Consider the following 16773-nt stretch of genomic DNA (forward strand, 5'->3'; position numbering starts at 1 on the left):
ATTTTATCTATATTCCTGAAATTAAATGAAGCGTTAAAATTAAAATAAATAAGAAATTTTATAACACATTAACGGCCTTATTCATAAAACTTAATGAAGCCTTAAGTTGGTTTATTTGACTGTTCTGTAAAGAAATCTTTTAAATAAACCTATTTTAAATCTACATAAAGTCTTGTGCCGGTGTAAAAATATATATGCTGTATATCATGTAGTTTTTTAAATATTTTGAATTTATAAAACCGTTACAACTTTTTATAAGGTCCATTCGCGTACCATACCAATGAAAATTTGCAGGAGAACAAGAACAGCCTTTAAACCCCATTTGCACTGCTCAATAAATCCGTATTTAAGGCTCTCGTCAGCTGATTTCATAAAGAAAAAACAGATGATCGATCCATTAAATCCAGATTTAAGGATCAGTGTAAGCGAGGTTTTATACTCTTTTGCTATTTATTTCAATTAAACCGCTGGTTTTCATCAAACAGCTGTTGAATGTTGCAAATTTCTGCTGGGCAAAAACCTCCAATAGAAATTTGCAACGTCTCAAGTCCCAGAAAGAATTTGTATAAATTTACACTAATTTTTGAGAACATGAACACACTTATTGTGAAACCGTTAATAAAATGCCTTCCCTACGTTCTTAACATAACAGCTGACATACCATAATTTACTTTACCTTACGAAGGTCGGACTAATTGCGACCATGGTCTTATTTATTTTAGCAAATTTCCTGTGTGTTCTGTTATATGTGAGTTTATATTTTTTTTAAATCGTGTGGCTTTTATTGCCATTTTTAAAAATAGTTGTCTGTAACCTAATCGGCTTTTTAAACTGAATTGGTCGATTTTTTCAAACACAAATTTTCGATAAATTGACGTTTCGATAAATCGAATTTTCAACTTTTAGATTTATCGATTGATCCATCCCTAGTTCAGTCAGTATGTTATGTTGTGTGTGAGTAATGTGATGAATTTCTTGTTGGTTTTTTCTTCATTCCATCTAAAGAAAGTAGTTTATGTAATTTTCTAGTTTTGCAAGAGAAAAAGGATAAATAAAATGTGGATCTCACAATTGTGAAAATTGCGGTATAGAAAGCTGTGCAGGCCTAGAAAATAAAAGTAATAAAAGCGAATTAAAAAGTTGTAAGTACCAGGAAAAAGTATTGATTTACAACATTCATAGGCTAAAAAGGGCCGACTCAAAGAACCAACTGCGAACTGCAGAACAAAGGCTATATGGCCACCAGCCAGCAAAGAATTAAGTGATGGCGAGATGATGAGTTAATTCGTGACGCTATTAGTTAAAATTTGCGTGTGTGAAAATACGTATTGCAATTGACTAAGTGCTCTTAGGTCCACACAAAAGACCCCCCCACCCCAATGTTTTGAGCATGTGGTAAAAAATAGATTATTTTTTATTTATTAATAAAAATGAGTTATTTGATAATTGATAAAGAAAACAAATGCTTTGGTCAACAAGATAATAAAGTTCGATTGATTTGTTCGATAAAAAGAGTTGTGCCCCTCGCCCACTCCACTAAAAAGCCGGCTTCAAAAATAAGATACCTACTCATTTCTTGTTTTGTTATTTTACATTTACAGAATTTCGGAATTTCTTGTAGTAACAGTAGTAGTATACGATAAAGATCATTATGGTATCATCCAGTACTACAGTTGGCACATCACAAAGGAAAAATGTACGCATATTATTGGTTGGTGATCCGGGAGTTGGCAAAACATCGCTTATACTTTCCCTTGTGAGTGAAGAGTTTCCGGAAGATGTACCCCCAAAAGCCGAAGAAATTACCATACCGGCAAATGTAACACCTGAACAGGTGCCCACAAATATTGTTGACTATTCTCGTGAGTATTACAAACGATTTGATTTTGAAACATAAAATAGCGTCTAAGTAAATTAATACTGTTGTGATTAAGTCATTTGGAACGTTTCCAATGTGATTGGCCATTGCCCCCAATTACAACATTCTCGTATTGACATAACGAAATAATAGTTTGTGATGATTGCAACACCATTTCATCATTTTGCTGCTAAATCAAATTGGGAAATTACAACAAATGTAGGCCCATGTTCTTATCTTAAATTAAAATACCAACAGGCACATTTCATTGCTGGTTCGTTCTTATACAGGCAATATTCTTACCCACAATGCAGGTATTTAAAGCACTAACGGCGAAGTTTTTGTAGACAAAGAAGTTGTATTGATGAGAGAATATTAATGTAGCAGCCGCTTGATTTCAATTAGCTGGACAGCGGCTTTAAAGACGTCATGGGATTCTATGACCCTGGAATCAAGGAACTGAATCTAAAAATTAATTGCGTGGTTAACCATCATAATCGAAATTTATTGGTAAAGCACTTGAAAAAGTGTAACTTAAGTGTCTATATTGCTGTCAAGCCGCAGTGAAGCGCCCGTAAAGAGGATGATGGACCCTAGTCACTCTTGACGACTTAATTGTTGTTGTTGTTGTAACCACATTTTCATGTGTAGGTGGCGATCCTCGTCAAACTCCTGTAGGTGAGCAAACTCGCTCCGGCCTAAAGGACCGATCGCCGCGGGAACAGAGTGGCCATTGGTTATTTAAAGGCGCCAATAACCGGCTTGTCATATCGAGTATCATAGGCACTCAGAATTTGTGCAAGAGCCAGGCCACCCGACCTTTCACTGAGACTCCACTCGATATCGCTGATTGTACGCGACTGCAGTTACAGCTACTCCGGATGGAGCATTCCACTATCTGCATCCTGTGGACGCTCGCAGCTAAACTTCTCGTTCCGGGATAGCTGACAGAACCGAAGTGATGCGCTCTTCAACCTTCAATTGATTGAGCATTCCGACGGTTATATGACAGTAAAGAGGTCCGTTAGTCGCATTCGCGATCACCGAGTCGATAACCAAACATCATAACTCCAACAAAGTTGCAAATATCATCCCCGGCCTCAATTCGTTCAAAGCGCTGGGCGACTAATGCTGAAGAATTGGGATGTACTGAGCGTTGAGTACCTCACTAAGGACATAATGCTTTCTCTGAACACTCTTATTATTTCCAATGTTTGGAAAATTGCATATACCGTGATCAAACCATACCACAGAGCAAAAGATGAAGCATTGTAAAAATAAGGAATCTGCATCAAACAAAGTATACGCAAGCCTAAATAGCAGTCATGAAGATGCTGTAGCAAAAGCTGTTAACCGCATACTGTGGGTGCCGACCTAAAAGAGAATCTGGGGCCAATATCACCAGAAGAAGTTAACACTGCACACAGTTTCGCCTCCCGGTGCGTGAACTGTGAGCAGCACATAGGCTGAACATTTTAGGTCCGATCTGTGTGGTGTTCACCGGGCTCGTCCACAGATTGCGTATAGTGGAATGCTCCATACAGAGTAGCTGCAACACCAGTCGCGGACAATATTGAAATATTGAGTGCCTATGTTGCTCGATAAGACAAGGCCAGATATTGGCGCCTTAAAATGAACAATCGCCAACATGTTGGTGCGGCGATTGGTCCTTTGGACTGCAACGTACTTGCTCACCTACAGGATCTTAACGAAGATCGCCACCTCCACATGGAAATGTGACTATAAACAATCCCATGGCAGCCGGTTGTACGTACCAGATAGACCCCATGAAGTCCTTCATCGGCAAAGACTGCCGCCTCAGTGTATAACACTGCTACAACAACAACTATAAACAACAGAATTTACTGTTTCCAATATTGTTAAGAAAATGTTCATTGCGTTTGGGGTTTAACAGCGGTGAGCCTTTTTATCGTCAGATACGGGCATGCCATCTATCTGCCAGGGGGGAATCGTTTGCCGCTTTGGCATTATTTAATTTTTTTGGTCTATGATCTACTCATTATTTTATCTCTTTTTCAGACATCGAACAGTCCGAGGAGGTTTTGAATGAACAAATCACCAAAAGTGATGTCGTTTGCATTGTCTATGCCGTCGATGACGATGATACCTTGGATCGCATTACATCACATTGGCTACCATTAATACGTAAGGCGGTCCCCGAGGACCAACAAAAGAAACCAATTGTATTGGTTGGAAATAAAGTTGATCTGATCGAATACTCGACCATTAATGTAAGTTTTCACACATCTTGTCTTTAGTAAACACAATATTTCATATTAATGTTCCATTTTCACATACAACAGAGTGTTCTTGGTATAATGGAAGAATTTCCCGAAGTTGAGAGTTGTGTAGAGTGTTCGGCAAAGACATTGCACAATATTTCCGAAATGTTTTACTATGCACAAAAGGCGGTGTTGCATCCAACTTCCCCACTTTATGTAATGGATGAACAAGATGTAAGTGTTAAACAGTTCATTTGTGATCTTAATATGTATTAATTATAGTTTTCCCTCAACTTTTCATAGCTTACTCCTGCTTGCAAGAAGTCCCTGGTACGCATATTCAAAATATGCGATATCGATGGTGATAATCTGCTCAATGATTATGAGCTAAATCTCTTTCAGCGACGTTGCTTTAATACCCCATTACAACCTCAGATTCTGGACGAAGTAAAGGCCGTAATACAAAAGAACATTCAAGATGGTATCTACAATGACTCGGTCACTTTGAAGGGATTCCTATTCTTGCATTGTCTTTTCATACAACGAGGACGCAATGAAACTACTTGGGCGGTATTGCGACGTTTCGGCTATAATGAACAATTGGAAATGAGCAAAGACTATTTAAAGCCTACGTTAAAAATACCACCTGGTAGCAGCACAGAACTATCGCACAGAGGTCAGCAATTTCTAACGGCTCTATTTGAGCGTTATGATAAGGATTGCGATGGTGCTTTGTCACCTGAGGAACATAAAATGTTGTTTAGCACGTGTCCCCATGCTCCTTGGTCGTATTCGACGGATATACGCAAATCTTGTACAGTAAATGATAAGGGTTGGGTAACACTTAATGGCTGGATAAGTCGTTGGGCCCTTATGACTTTGACCGATGTTAGTAAGACCTTGGAATATTTGGCATACATGGGCTTTAATGTTCATGAAAATGATACCCAGTTGGCAGCTATACATGTGACCAGAGAGAGACGTATCGATTTGGCTAAACGCCAAAGTTCACGTTCCGTATACATGTGTCATGTTATTGGACCAAAGGGCTCCGGCAAAACGGGTCTATGTCGAGGTTTCTTGTTAGCAGAGGATACAAAGTCATTAATAGGCAAAGAGTTTAAAACCAATGTCATTCACTGTGTAAATACAGTACAAGTAAGTTTGAAAACGCTGTCAAAAAAGAAATTGTATGTTTAAATATTTTTATAATTTTTTTTGTTCAAAGGTTTATGGCCAGGAAAAACATTTAATTTTACGCGACATTGATGTCAAACATGCTCTAGATCCCCTACAACCTCAAGAAATCAACTGTGATGTTGCTTGTTTGGTCTACGATTCCTCCAATCCTCGTTCTTTTGAGTATATCGCACGCATTTACATTAAATACTATGCCGAAAGCAAAATTCCCGTCATGATTGTGGGCACCAAAAGTGATTTAGTGGAACGTCGCCAAGATTATCTGTTGCAGCCGGATGAATTCTGTCAAAAGTATAAACTTTTGCCACCACATCTATTTAGCCTGAAGCATAATAAGAAGGATATCTATGTTAAACTAGCAACCATGGCGGCATTTCCGTAAGTAGTCTCCGTTAACAAACTGTTTGTGACTCTCCCATACCTCATTATTCCCCTTAAACAATTTGGCATCGTATTCAAGTCCTATTGTCTTTTATAATTTCATCTTTTGTCCCTTGCCCCCTACCCTCTGTTACCGAAAGGTATGTTACATGTTGGTTTGAGTTTCATTATTGTATAGGCTTCAGCATTGCTTACTAACAACTCGTTTTGTTTTGGGTAATGTTGATTGAATCGTTTTGTAAAACCATTATAACATTTTTCGATAAACATTTTACATGGAGAGCTGAGAAGGTTTGAGCAAATTATTTTAGTTTTAGAATATTTGTAGTGACAGCTTAACATTAACATTTTAAAGCCTAGTAAACAGATTCTAACAAAAAAAAAACAAGACATCAACAAAACAATGCCAATAAGATACCAGCGATTCTATTACAACTGCGAAATTCACAAGCACATCAATTGAGATATTTTTCGTTGATAAGGCAACTTTTTTATATTTTCCGTTAAGATTAGTCAAAAGATAAAAGGTTATCTAAAATTTTAAACCATATAAATAGGAATTATCATTAGCAAGTCTCTCGTACAAATAAATAGTAGTAGGGGTTTCCATTGACACTGACATTGACATCTAAGCAGAAATCACAAATTGATTACCATATTTACGCTGTGAGTTTGAATAATGACAACCATTGGCTAAATATACCCAATCCGGTTCGCTGTCGTTTTGTACCGTTGACACATAAATGCCACATGAAGGCCAATCTGAGCTGCTTTAATCTCAACAATGCGCTTTCTTCCGATAAAAGCATTAATAGGTTAAATCCGCATTATAGCCACCATAGATTTTTATTAAAAACAGTCATGACCCATACATATACAAGTTCTCTTGAATAGAAAAGGTAAATTGTTTTTAATTGTTTGTAAACATTTTCTGATTACGTGCTTTTTTTCATGTTGATTCGAACATGGGTTCTCAATTGAATTCGTTTGTGTTCAAGTGAACATCAAAGGGTTTGAAGGTAATGACATAGAATTGATACAAGCTTTTCAATAAGCTAGAGATCATTTTGTCCTAAAATAACCACCAAATCAAAATTCGACGTATATATTGAAAAGGAAAAAAATTGTCATGGTGATAGTTGAGTAGCTATTAGTGAAGTTGCAGAGGATGTCAGTATGTCGATTGGTTCGAAAATTGTTTTGAAGATTGTGGGAGCAAGGTACCCAACAAAAAGCGTAAAAAATGTGTAAAATTGTAAAAATGATAAAAAATATGCCAAAGCAGCAATAATAAATAACAAACCCATCCCCGGGCAACCTCAAATAACAACCCGGCTCGTGATTACTATGAGCATCACACAGGCTGGAACTTTGAGCTCTGATCTGTATGGTGTTCATTGTTATCACGAGAAGGTTAGCTGCGAACTAACGGCCGTGTCCACAGGTTGCGGATAGTGGAATGCTCCATATGGAATACCTGCAATTGCAGTTGCGGCTAATCAGCGGTATCGAGCGGAGAATCTCCGTGGAAGGCTGGGCGGCACCGGGTCTTGCATAATGTAATGAGTGCCTATGATGCTCGATATGACAATGCGAGTTATTGGCGCCTTCAAATAACCAATGGCCATCATTTCCCCGCGGCAGTAGGTCTTTTAAACCGGATCGAGCTTGCTCACCTATAGGAGCTAGACGAGGATCGCGACCTCCACATATAGACATGTGGCTACAACAACAACAAACCCAACTAAAAAATAATAAGACAGCTGAGATCGATAAGTTGCCAACTGAACTTTTTAATACCGAAAGCGAATCAAGTTAACACGTGCTGAATTCACCCGGGCCGAATCATATGGAGGTATATGGGGTTATAGACCGATTCAGACCACATTTGGCATGGACGTTAAGGGTAGTAGGAAAAGTTATTTAAAAATTTTTAGCCAAATCGGAAAAGAATTGCTTCCTGTAGTGGATCTAGAAGTCCCATCGGGTGATCGGTTTACATGGGAGCTATATCAGGTTATAAACCGACTCAGACCATACATGACAGGAAATTTTGAGGGCCATGGAGACGTCATTATCATCAGCCCAATCGGACTAAAATTGCGCCCTCTAGAGCTAGAATATTAAAATCCGAAAATTGGTTCACATGGGAGCTCTATCATGTTCTAAACTGATTTAGATCACAATTTTCTCGGATGTTAAGGATCATAGGAAAAGTCATTTTTGAAAAATTTTGCCAAATCAGATAAAAACTGCGCCCTCTTGAGGTGAAAATAGTAGAATCCGAAGATTGGTTTATATGGTGGCTATATTAGTTTATGGAGTGGTATAGACTATACTTGACGTAAAAGCTGAAGGTCACAAGAGAATCGAAAAAAATTCCGTCGTCAGGGGACTCTAGATGTACACATTCCATCTACATACCTTTTCAGTTGATAACTTTGCTAGCCCCATTATGACTGTGAAGATAAATTTTAATATTAGGTTGATTTGTTAAGAGCTATAGAAACATTTTTCAAAAAAAAAAACATAAAATTCAGAAAAATACATGAAATTTTTGTTTGAATGTTTGAAGATTATTTCATGCGAATGATGACCGTGACTGCGCCTCAAATGGTCCATCCCCTTAGTCCAGTACCCTTATATGGGAGTTACTAGAAAATATTGTTCGATTCATCCATGGATTGGAATATACTTACCTCTGTGCACCTTTTTTTCTGTGCAGTTTTCTTTTCGACTATTCAACTTTAAAATCGATTATTCGACTTTTTAATCATTGAAAGTTGTTTTGGACTTTTTTACACAAAAAGTCGACTAATCGGACTACACTCATTGATATGAGAGAAGTATCCCCTATTCCTTATTCCTTTTTTTTTATTAAAAATATAAAAGAGATTCAAATAACAATGCTCTGTTACCTTATTAACGTAGCTCTGTTAAAATGCCAGGTTCGTTTCTTGGCTAAGTTATTTTGACATTTATCTTCAAGGACAATAAAAGTGTTCGCGTGCTCAAAAATTTGTGCAAATTTGCACAAAAGGCGTCATATAGGTGGTCAAGATAATTCTTTTGCTTATTTGGCATTTTATTGTGGTTATTCTGTATCCAGTGATTTTAGAAAGTTTATAGTAAACATTGTTTAAAATTTATTTTTGTGTTCAAAATATAAGAGATTCATTAACAGTGATCTGTTAACATCTTAACATGGGGCGCCCCGGTAGCCGAGTTGGTAGCGTGCTTGGATTACCAGTGCAGGGGTCGTGGGTTCGATTCCCGCCAGAAGCCTTGGTCTGTCGCTACTGTGATATCACAATGGACTTAAAATTGTCTAAGAGAGTCTGTAAAGGACTGCCACTCTTACCTATCCTAACCTAACTTAACTTCTTAACATAGCTCCGTTGGCTGGTTCGTTTCTAGGCTAAGTTATTTTCACAGTTATCTTCAGGGACATTCGCGTGCTCAAAAATTTGTCTAAATTTACATAAATTGATACTGAAAGTCTTTTGCATACTTTAATTGTTTTATTACTTTATTTTATTTATGGTAATAGAGGGCTTCCAAATTTCTATTAGAAGATTTTTTCCAGCAGAAATTTACAGCTGTTTTGTCAACACCAGAAGTTTAATTTTACTTAAATAGCAAAAGATATTAAAAGCTGTTCTTACCCTTCTGGAAATTTTTACTGAAAAAGTACACGAACAGACCTATTATAGAGTCAATAAAACGTTACTAATTGTTTCTTATAAACTGTTATTGCTTGCTATCGATAACTTTGCTCTGATATTTTATCCACTGTGTAGGAGTTAAATATACCAAAGCAACTGAAGAAAAGAATACAGGCTGAGGTACAGTCTGTCAAAATTAACCCCTTTAACTTCTCCAACTTTCTGGGAGCCATAAATATTGATCAACTGAACCAATTTGCATTCCGGTCCCATACTCTGTCCCAAATATGTAAACCAGATTCGTAGTCAACTCCCAAAGAACTTCCAGTTGATACCTCTTTTGTGACGTTAAACATTCATGCCCGTTTTGGGGACTTTTAAGATTGGGGAGGCCCCGTAGACACCATGGACCAAATTCTTATAACAGATGTGTGCTCAACTTCCAAATACCTTTTATTTAATACCTATATTGTCTCAATCGGTAAATGTATCCTGTTGAGGGGTTTATAGGAGGCCCCTCAGACTCCAAGGAATAAATTTTTATGTCAGATTCTTACTCTACTTTAAAATATCTTTCATTTGATATCCATATTGTCCCAATCGATAAATATGTCCTGGGTTTTGGGATGGGGCGTCCCCCTTAGTTATTTGACCCCAAAGTTGTATACCATTTTCGTGTTTTTCGGGTAGCATAAGGTGGTATACAAAATTTCGCTTAAAACTGTCTCCGAGATCTGGCGTTTTTGAAAAATGTTTTCTTAAGAAAAAATTTCTTAAAAATTTTGTTTTAACAGAAAATTTCATAGAAATTTCGTCTCTACAGAGAGAAAATTTCATAGAAATTTTGTCATGAGAAAAAATTTCATAGAAATTTTGTCTTGAGAGAAAATTTCATAGAAATTTTTCCGTGAGAGAAAATTTCATAGAAATTTTTCCATGAGAGAAAATTTCATAGAAAATTTGTCTTGAGAGAAAATTTCATAGAAATTTTTCCATGAGAGAAAATTTCATAGAAAATTTGTTTTGAGAGAAAATTTCATAGAAATTTTTTCATGAGAGAAAATTTCATAGAAATTTTGTTTTGAGAGAAAATTTCATAGAAATTTTTTCATGAGAGAAAATTTCATAGAAATTTTGTCTTGAGAAAAAATTTCAAAGAAATTTTGTCTTGAGTGAAAATTTCATAGAAATTTTGTCATGAGAGAAAATTTCATAAAAATTTTGTCTTGAGAAAAAATTTTATAAAATTTCTTTTTTTGAGAGAAAATTTCATACAAATTTTTTCATGAGAGAAAATTTCAAAGAATTTTTTTCATGAGAGAAAATTTCACAGAAATTTTTTCATGAGAAAAAATTTCATAGAAATTTTGTCTTGAGAGAAAATTTCATAGAAATTTTGTCATGAGAGAAAATTTCATAGAAATTTTGTCATGAGAGAAAATTTCGTAGAAATTTTGTCTTGAGAAAAAATTTTATAAATTTTTTTTTTTTTTTTGAGAGAAAATTTCATGGGGAGGATATTTTATAAAAATTTTGTATTGAGAGAAAATTTCATAAAAATTTGGTTTTGACTGAAAATTTCATAGAAATCTTGTCTTGAGAGAAAATTTCATAGAAATTTGTCTTTAGAGGAAAGAAAGAGATTGTCTTTACAGTTGAAAATTTAGTTCAGGATCTCGGTAAATGCAAAAATCTTTTCTGAATTGACTAAGTTTTGTTTTTTTAATTTTCAAAATTTCCCCATGGTTAACACACAGCATATACATAAACAGCGAAAACGAAACTTGTTTCGCTAGGATTCAGAAATTTTTATTAATCATCATTATTTTTTATTCTTTTTCCCTTGTTTCTGGTGGTGTGTTTTGTAAAACCAAATCTCATTTTTTGGTGGTTAATGGTTCATGAAACATGAAACACTATAAACTGATTCATTTTTTCAAAAAAAAAACAAACATATATGACATTTCCAATTTGCTACGAATGAATACGAAAAATTATTTAAAAATTGTTTAGACGCTTTCAAGCCGCATGGATACTATTTTACAAGCACAGGTTGGTACAGCTGTGGGAATCGGCGTAAGTTAAATTTATCTACTAAAACTGTTGTAATTAATACCCAATATCAATGTTTTTTTCTTTTTCTACTACTCTATCGTTGTAAATTTTGTGTGCAACATTCTAACATCAACAAAAATGCCACAACTGCTAAATTTATATTAAAACAAAATGGCAACGTTTTTATGCCTACGCTAAAAGCTTCCTTCATAACAATATACGTTTTATTTTTTTTTAGTTTATTTGTGTTAACCAAAATGTTTACCACCCACAATTTTCATGTTTTCCTTTATTTTCACAATACTTATTTTGTTTTTAGTTCTGTTGTGTTCCATATATTTGGGAAAACATAAGTTATGGGTTTATATCGTTGGTTATCAGTAGTCTGTTAACTCGCGATAAGACCTTTAACTTACGTTTATCCTCTATGGATAAACAAAAACTAGCTTATAGAAAATGTTTTATTTTGATACAATTTTTGTTTTTCTTTTAAGACTATACAGTAGAGCTGGCAAAATATGGATGGCACTATCGATATTATGGATATTTAATTTTTATTTTTTATATTATATTATTTATTTTTCCGATTGAAATTATCGAAAAAGTAATTTTTTGCAAAATTGAACAAAAATAAGCGATCCGACACTAAATGTATCCTATAAAATACGTTGCCCCTATAGAGGCCGCCATTTTTCATCCGATTAGGCTAAAATTTTGTAGAATGATTTCTCTCATGATTTCCAACTCTGTGTATTGATATTGCTGATTCGGACTGCTGATTTGTACTTCTCATTTTCGTTTGAAATATAGGTGATGGGGAAATTAACGATAGTATCGATATTTATTATTGGAATATCGAAGCCAGCTCTACTATACAGTGCAAATCAAGATTTATTACTTTGATTGATTACTTTCCAACTTGCACTGGAATTCTTTCCAGTTTATCTTGCTTGCACTGGATAGAACTGAAATGAAACACAGCAACTATTACTATGTTTTATTTTAGTCTTATCCAATGCAGGTCAGATGTTCTGGTAAGCTATCGAAATCATGTGATAACAGATAATAATAAACGATTAATCGTGATTTGCAATATATAGTGCTAAAATAAAACACAGATACTATATATGCAGTTATCGGCTGTTAGTTGCTAAACTGAAAGAATAAAACAAAGCTATTATTCATTTAATTATAAGTTCACGATTTTTATGTTTCCATATCACCGGGTGTAAACCCTCCCCATATCTTATCTCACCGCTTTGGTATTATTTATTCAATATTTATTTTCTTTTTTATTACATATTTGCAAATTTTTTAATTGCAATATTTTTCCATTTTCATTGCTCAGCCATTTACGTCAATTTGGACTTATGACAGAGGATCCCACACTCTGGTGGAAAGCTAGCCTAGGAGTGGCTGCCGCAACAGTTCTGGGTTTTGTGGTGCTAAAGGCGGTCCATGGTTTAACCTCGCCCTCACGTTGAAACCTCTATGCTCTAGTCTCCCCCTCCCCCCAGTACCCCCTAAATGCAAATGCAAACAACATTCTTAGTTGAAAACTTTCACCTCTCACAAGCGCGTGTGTGTACATATTCTTATCTATACTTTACACTCTCACATTACTCTACATACTACTACTCTCTCCCAAAGCAAAGCTAAGGAAATAACGGTTCATTAATTTTACTCAAGGATCAAGCAATGTTATATAAATATAAGACAATGATGGTGTTTACATGGTGGTGATTCATGATAAATCGCAAACTATTCAATACGAAATTTGTCTTATTTTTAGTTTATAGCAAAAAAAACAAAGGAAAATTTATAACTAAAAAAAAGAAGAAAAAAATCCAAACAACTGGACAGTTGTCCTCACAAACATGCATACATACATATATATTTTTATATAATTAACTAAGTAAATTTACAAAAACTTTACTTCAACTCACATTCTGTTGTATATAAATATACATCTGTATGAACCCTATCTCTATTTCTATCTCTCCCTCTCTCTGTCTCTGTCTCTGTATCTCCCCCTCTCTTGTAGCTTCCTTACTATCAAATATCAAAATTATATACATACATATGTTTCAAGTGCATATGCAACATGCATACAAACATACAATATTTTTACACCTATTGTTTAAGTAATTCCCCCGTATTACTAATATTTTCTCAAACTTCCGGCCAGAGCTTTGATTTTTTAGTATCTTTTGAAGTGCTTCAAAGTTAATAGCCTTTGACGACATCAAATCCAAAATTTATCAAAACTTTCCTTATGTAATACAAGTTCTCTGGTGCAAAAAACTTAAGAAAACAACAACCATATAATCCCAAAAAAAAAGAAAAACACCAGAAAATCCCAAAAACAATACCAAACCAAGAAATCATAATGTATTTAATTCTAAAATTACGTTTATTGTATAGATAATAAAACAAAACATTTGAATGAAAAATGAAAGTCTATAGCTTTTATAGCATCTTAAAGAATAAGAAAGAGCCGATATAAAGTTAGGTTCGCTGATAAGGCAAATTTTTCATAAAATCTTCTGAACTTATGAAATTTAGTGCCGGGTTGACCCAATGAAACTCTTCGTCGGCTAGGGCATGCTGCCTCAGAGTTCAGTGTGTGTGTGATTTTGCCTCCTCTTTTTTGCGTGGGAGAAGCATATGCTTCCTCTGTGAGCAACTGGTCCATTAGTAGAGATGGGCGATGGGTAAATATCCAAAAGGAATTTACCCGGTAAATTAGGCAAATACCTGGGTATTTACCCATTCATACCCAAAAGCTGGGTATTTGTAATTTTGCAGATATTTTGGGTATAAAAATAAAATCGGATTTTAGTTATATATAGCCGCTATATAGACCGATCTGCAGACTGAAAGTCTTGGGGCAATAAATTGGGAATTTTTCATCCGATTATCGATGAAATTTGCCACAGTGAGTTCTGGTAGACCCCTACGCATTTCTGGGAAGTGTGATTCAGATCGCAGTATATTTGGATATAGCTTCCATTAGACCGACCGCCCAATCTCCCGATATATGGTATTGAGACCATAAAAGATATGTTTATTACCGAATTCGATGAAATTTGGCAAAGTTTATTTTGATAGACCCCAACCCATTCCTGTCAAATGTGGTCCAGATCGGACCATATTTGGATATAGCTGCCGTATGGACCGATATCCCGATATAGTGTAACGAGCCTATAAAATAGCATTTTTCATCAGATTTGGATGAAATTTGAAACATCGAGTTCTAAACCTTTTCGTTGAATATCGTCCAGATCGGACCATATTTGGATCTAGCTGCCGATCTCCCGATATGGAGTGTTGGTCTCATAGAAGGGGAATTTTTAGTCCGATTTTGATGAAATTTGGCACAGCGAGTTCTGATGCCTCTCTAAACGGATGAAAAATGCTTCTTTTATAGGCTCATTATACTATATCTGGAAATCGGTCTACATGGCAGCTATATCCAAATATGGTCCGATCTGGACCACATTTGACAGGGATGGGTAGGGGCCTACCGGAACGCAAGGGGCCAATGGATCTTTTATGGCCTTAATACCATATATCGGGAGATCGGGCGGCCGGTCTAAGGGCAGCTATATCCAAATATAGTGCGATTTGAACCACACTTCACAGAAATGGATTATGATCGTAAGCCAAGATTCAATTTGTACTTCCGGAACGAAATTAATTTTCAAACAAAAACTCGCTAAATAACGGATGCGAGAATTATTCCCCTGCTTACAACTCTTCGGGAGTATAGTGATATGAGTACGTTGCAGAGTGGGGTCACAACACATTCAGCTCGTCGGTCATAAGTATCGTCGTTCTCTTCGGCATCTCAGTCTTCAAATTATGTAACTCTTTCGACTTCTCTCTATACGCACAGGAGCAATCTCTTACCCCATATATTCGTTGTTCACTAGATGTCAATGGACAGAAATTTTCGACTTTTAACTAACGAAGAAGTTGAACTGGAGAAGAAACGTTTAGGAGAAAATCAAACGGGAGTTGAATGTGCTCTGCTCTTGACGCAACTCGATTGGAAGGAGTTGGAGAGTTAAACCGACTCCCACCTGCCCTGAAGAGGGTTATTCTTCGCGGTTTGTTGTGGGTTCAGGGTATAGCGGCGATACTGATATCGGGGGCGGGAAGGAGTGCTCCGAGAGAAACTTTGATTGCGACACTTGGCCTGAGACTTTTGCACTTGTAGATGAAACGTGTGGCAGTGAGGACTACCCTTCGACTGAGGGAGTCAGGAACATGGCGATCATAGGATTTCGACCATTCGTTTATTCTCCGAAAGGCAGCTGGCTTGGGACGACTACGTGGCATAGGCGGCACGATGGATTAAGAGCCGGGCGGATATTTCGGCGATGGCAACCTGGAGGTTGCCCTAGCGGAGAGGGAGCTATGGATATTCGACCTTCTCGGGTCCCTCTGTTCAGACAGATGGGTCCAAGCTGGATTGTGAGCACCGAGTAGGTATGTTTGTTGAATTCCTATTAGTTAGGCAGTCACATAGACTTCTAGACGCTAAGGGCCTTGGGTATGATGTGAACAGCGAGCCTTGCTGAAGGCCCTGGTTGCGGATCATAAGAGGCCCAGGCTTATCCGGAGCTGCAAGAAGTGTTTCGATCGTTTAAGAGCTGCTGTCAGATTGTGCTGTGTCCCGGGCAACCAAAAGTTGTCGGGGAAGTGGCTGACGAACATGCCCGGCTTGAACAGCGGATGGATTCTTCGAGTGCTACCGGAATAGTTCCTTTTTATCAGGATAAAGGTACAATGTTGTTGTTAGCCGCGGACCATAATGGAAACAACTTCTGTGTGATGTTGTTACCTTCATTTTCGTTTTTGTTGGTGTAGCCACATTTGCATGATGAGGTGGCCATCCTGGGCAAGTCCTATAGGTGAGCAAGCTCGTTTCGGTCCAAACTATCGATCGCCGCAGGAACATCGTGGTCAATGGTTATTTAAAGTTAACCATTGGCCACATCATAGGCACTCAGTATTTATGACCGACCGGCCCTTCACTGAGACACTCTGCTCAATACCGCTGATTGTCCACGACTGTCGTTGCAGATACTCCATATGGAGCATTCCACTATCCGCAATCTGTGGACGCGCACGGTAGTTCGAAGCTAAGGGGTCGATTATGGATAGCAACCCAACTTCAGTTGCGTTGACAACGGGCCAATTGTTAATAACAATTTCTATTTCTTTATTGAATTGCATATTTTTTTACAATTAACTTATTAGCTGGAAGTTCAAAACACTGATATTGACTGCACTTGACACAATTTCCAACGTTATACTAATTTTTATATCAAATTAAAGTGTAAGTGAAAACGACCACTTAGAA

General features: G+C 36.6%; 1 protein-coding gene across 3 annotated transcripts; it reads left to right on the forward strand.

Moving 5' to 3' along the window:
- Positions 1-945: 945 nt before the first annotated feature.
- LOC106091742 (mitochondrial Rho GTPase) lies at positions 946-13393 on the forward strand. Of its 3 annotated transcripts, none has more exons than XM_013258384.2 (8): positions 946-1142; positions 1602-1862; positions 3899-4110; positions 4183-4335; positions 4405-5259; positions 5330-5679; positions 11361-11423; positions 12751-13393. In XM_013258384.2, exons 2-8 carry the CDS (start codon positions 1652-1654, stop codon positions 12884-12886), a joined length of 1980 nt encoding a protein of 659 aa, XP_013113838.1. In that variant the 5' UTR covers positions 946-1142; positions 1602-1651; the 3' UTR covers positions 12887-13393. The 3 variants fall into 3 exon arrangements, with proteins under 3 accessions (XP_013113838.1, XP_013113846.1, XP_013113854.1); XM_013258392.2 differs by having other exon boundaries at positions 11361-11399; XM_013258400.2 differs by lacking the exon at positions 11361-11423 and having other exon boundaries at positions 947-1142.
- Positions 13394-16773: the final 3380 nt, after the last annotated feature.

This window comes from Stomoxys calcitrans, chromosome 5 (assembly GCF_963082655.1).
Source record: "Stomoxys calcitrans chromosome 5, idStoCalc2.1, whole genome shotgun sequence".
Taxonomy (NCBI): Eukaryota; Metazoa; Arthropoda; class Insecta; order Diptera; family Muscidae; genus Stomoxys; species Stomoxys calcitrans.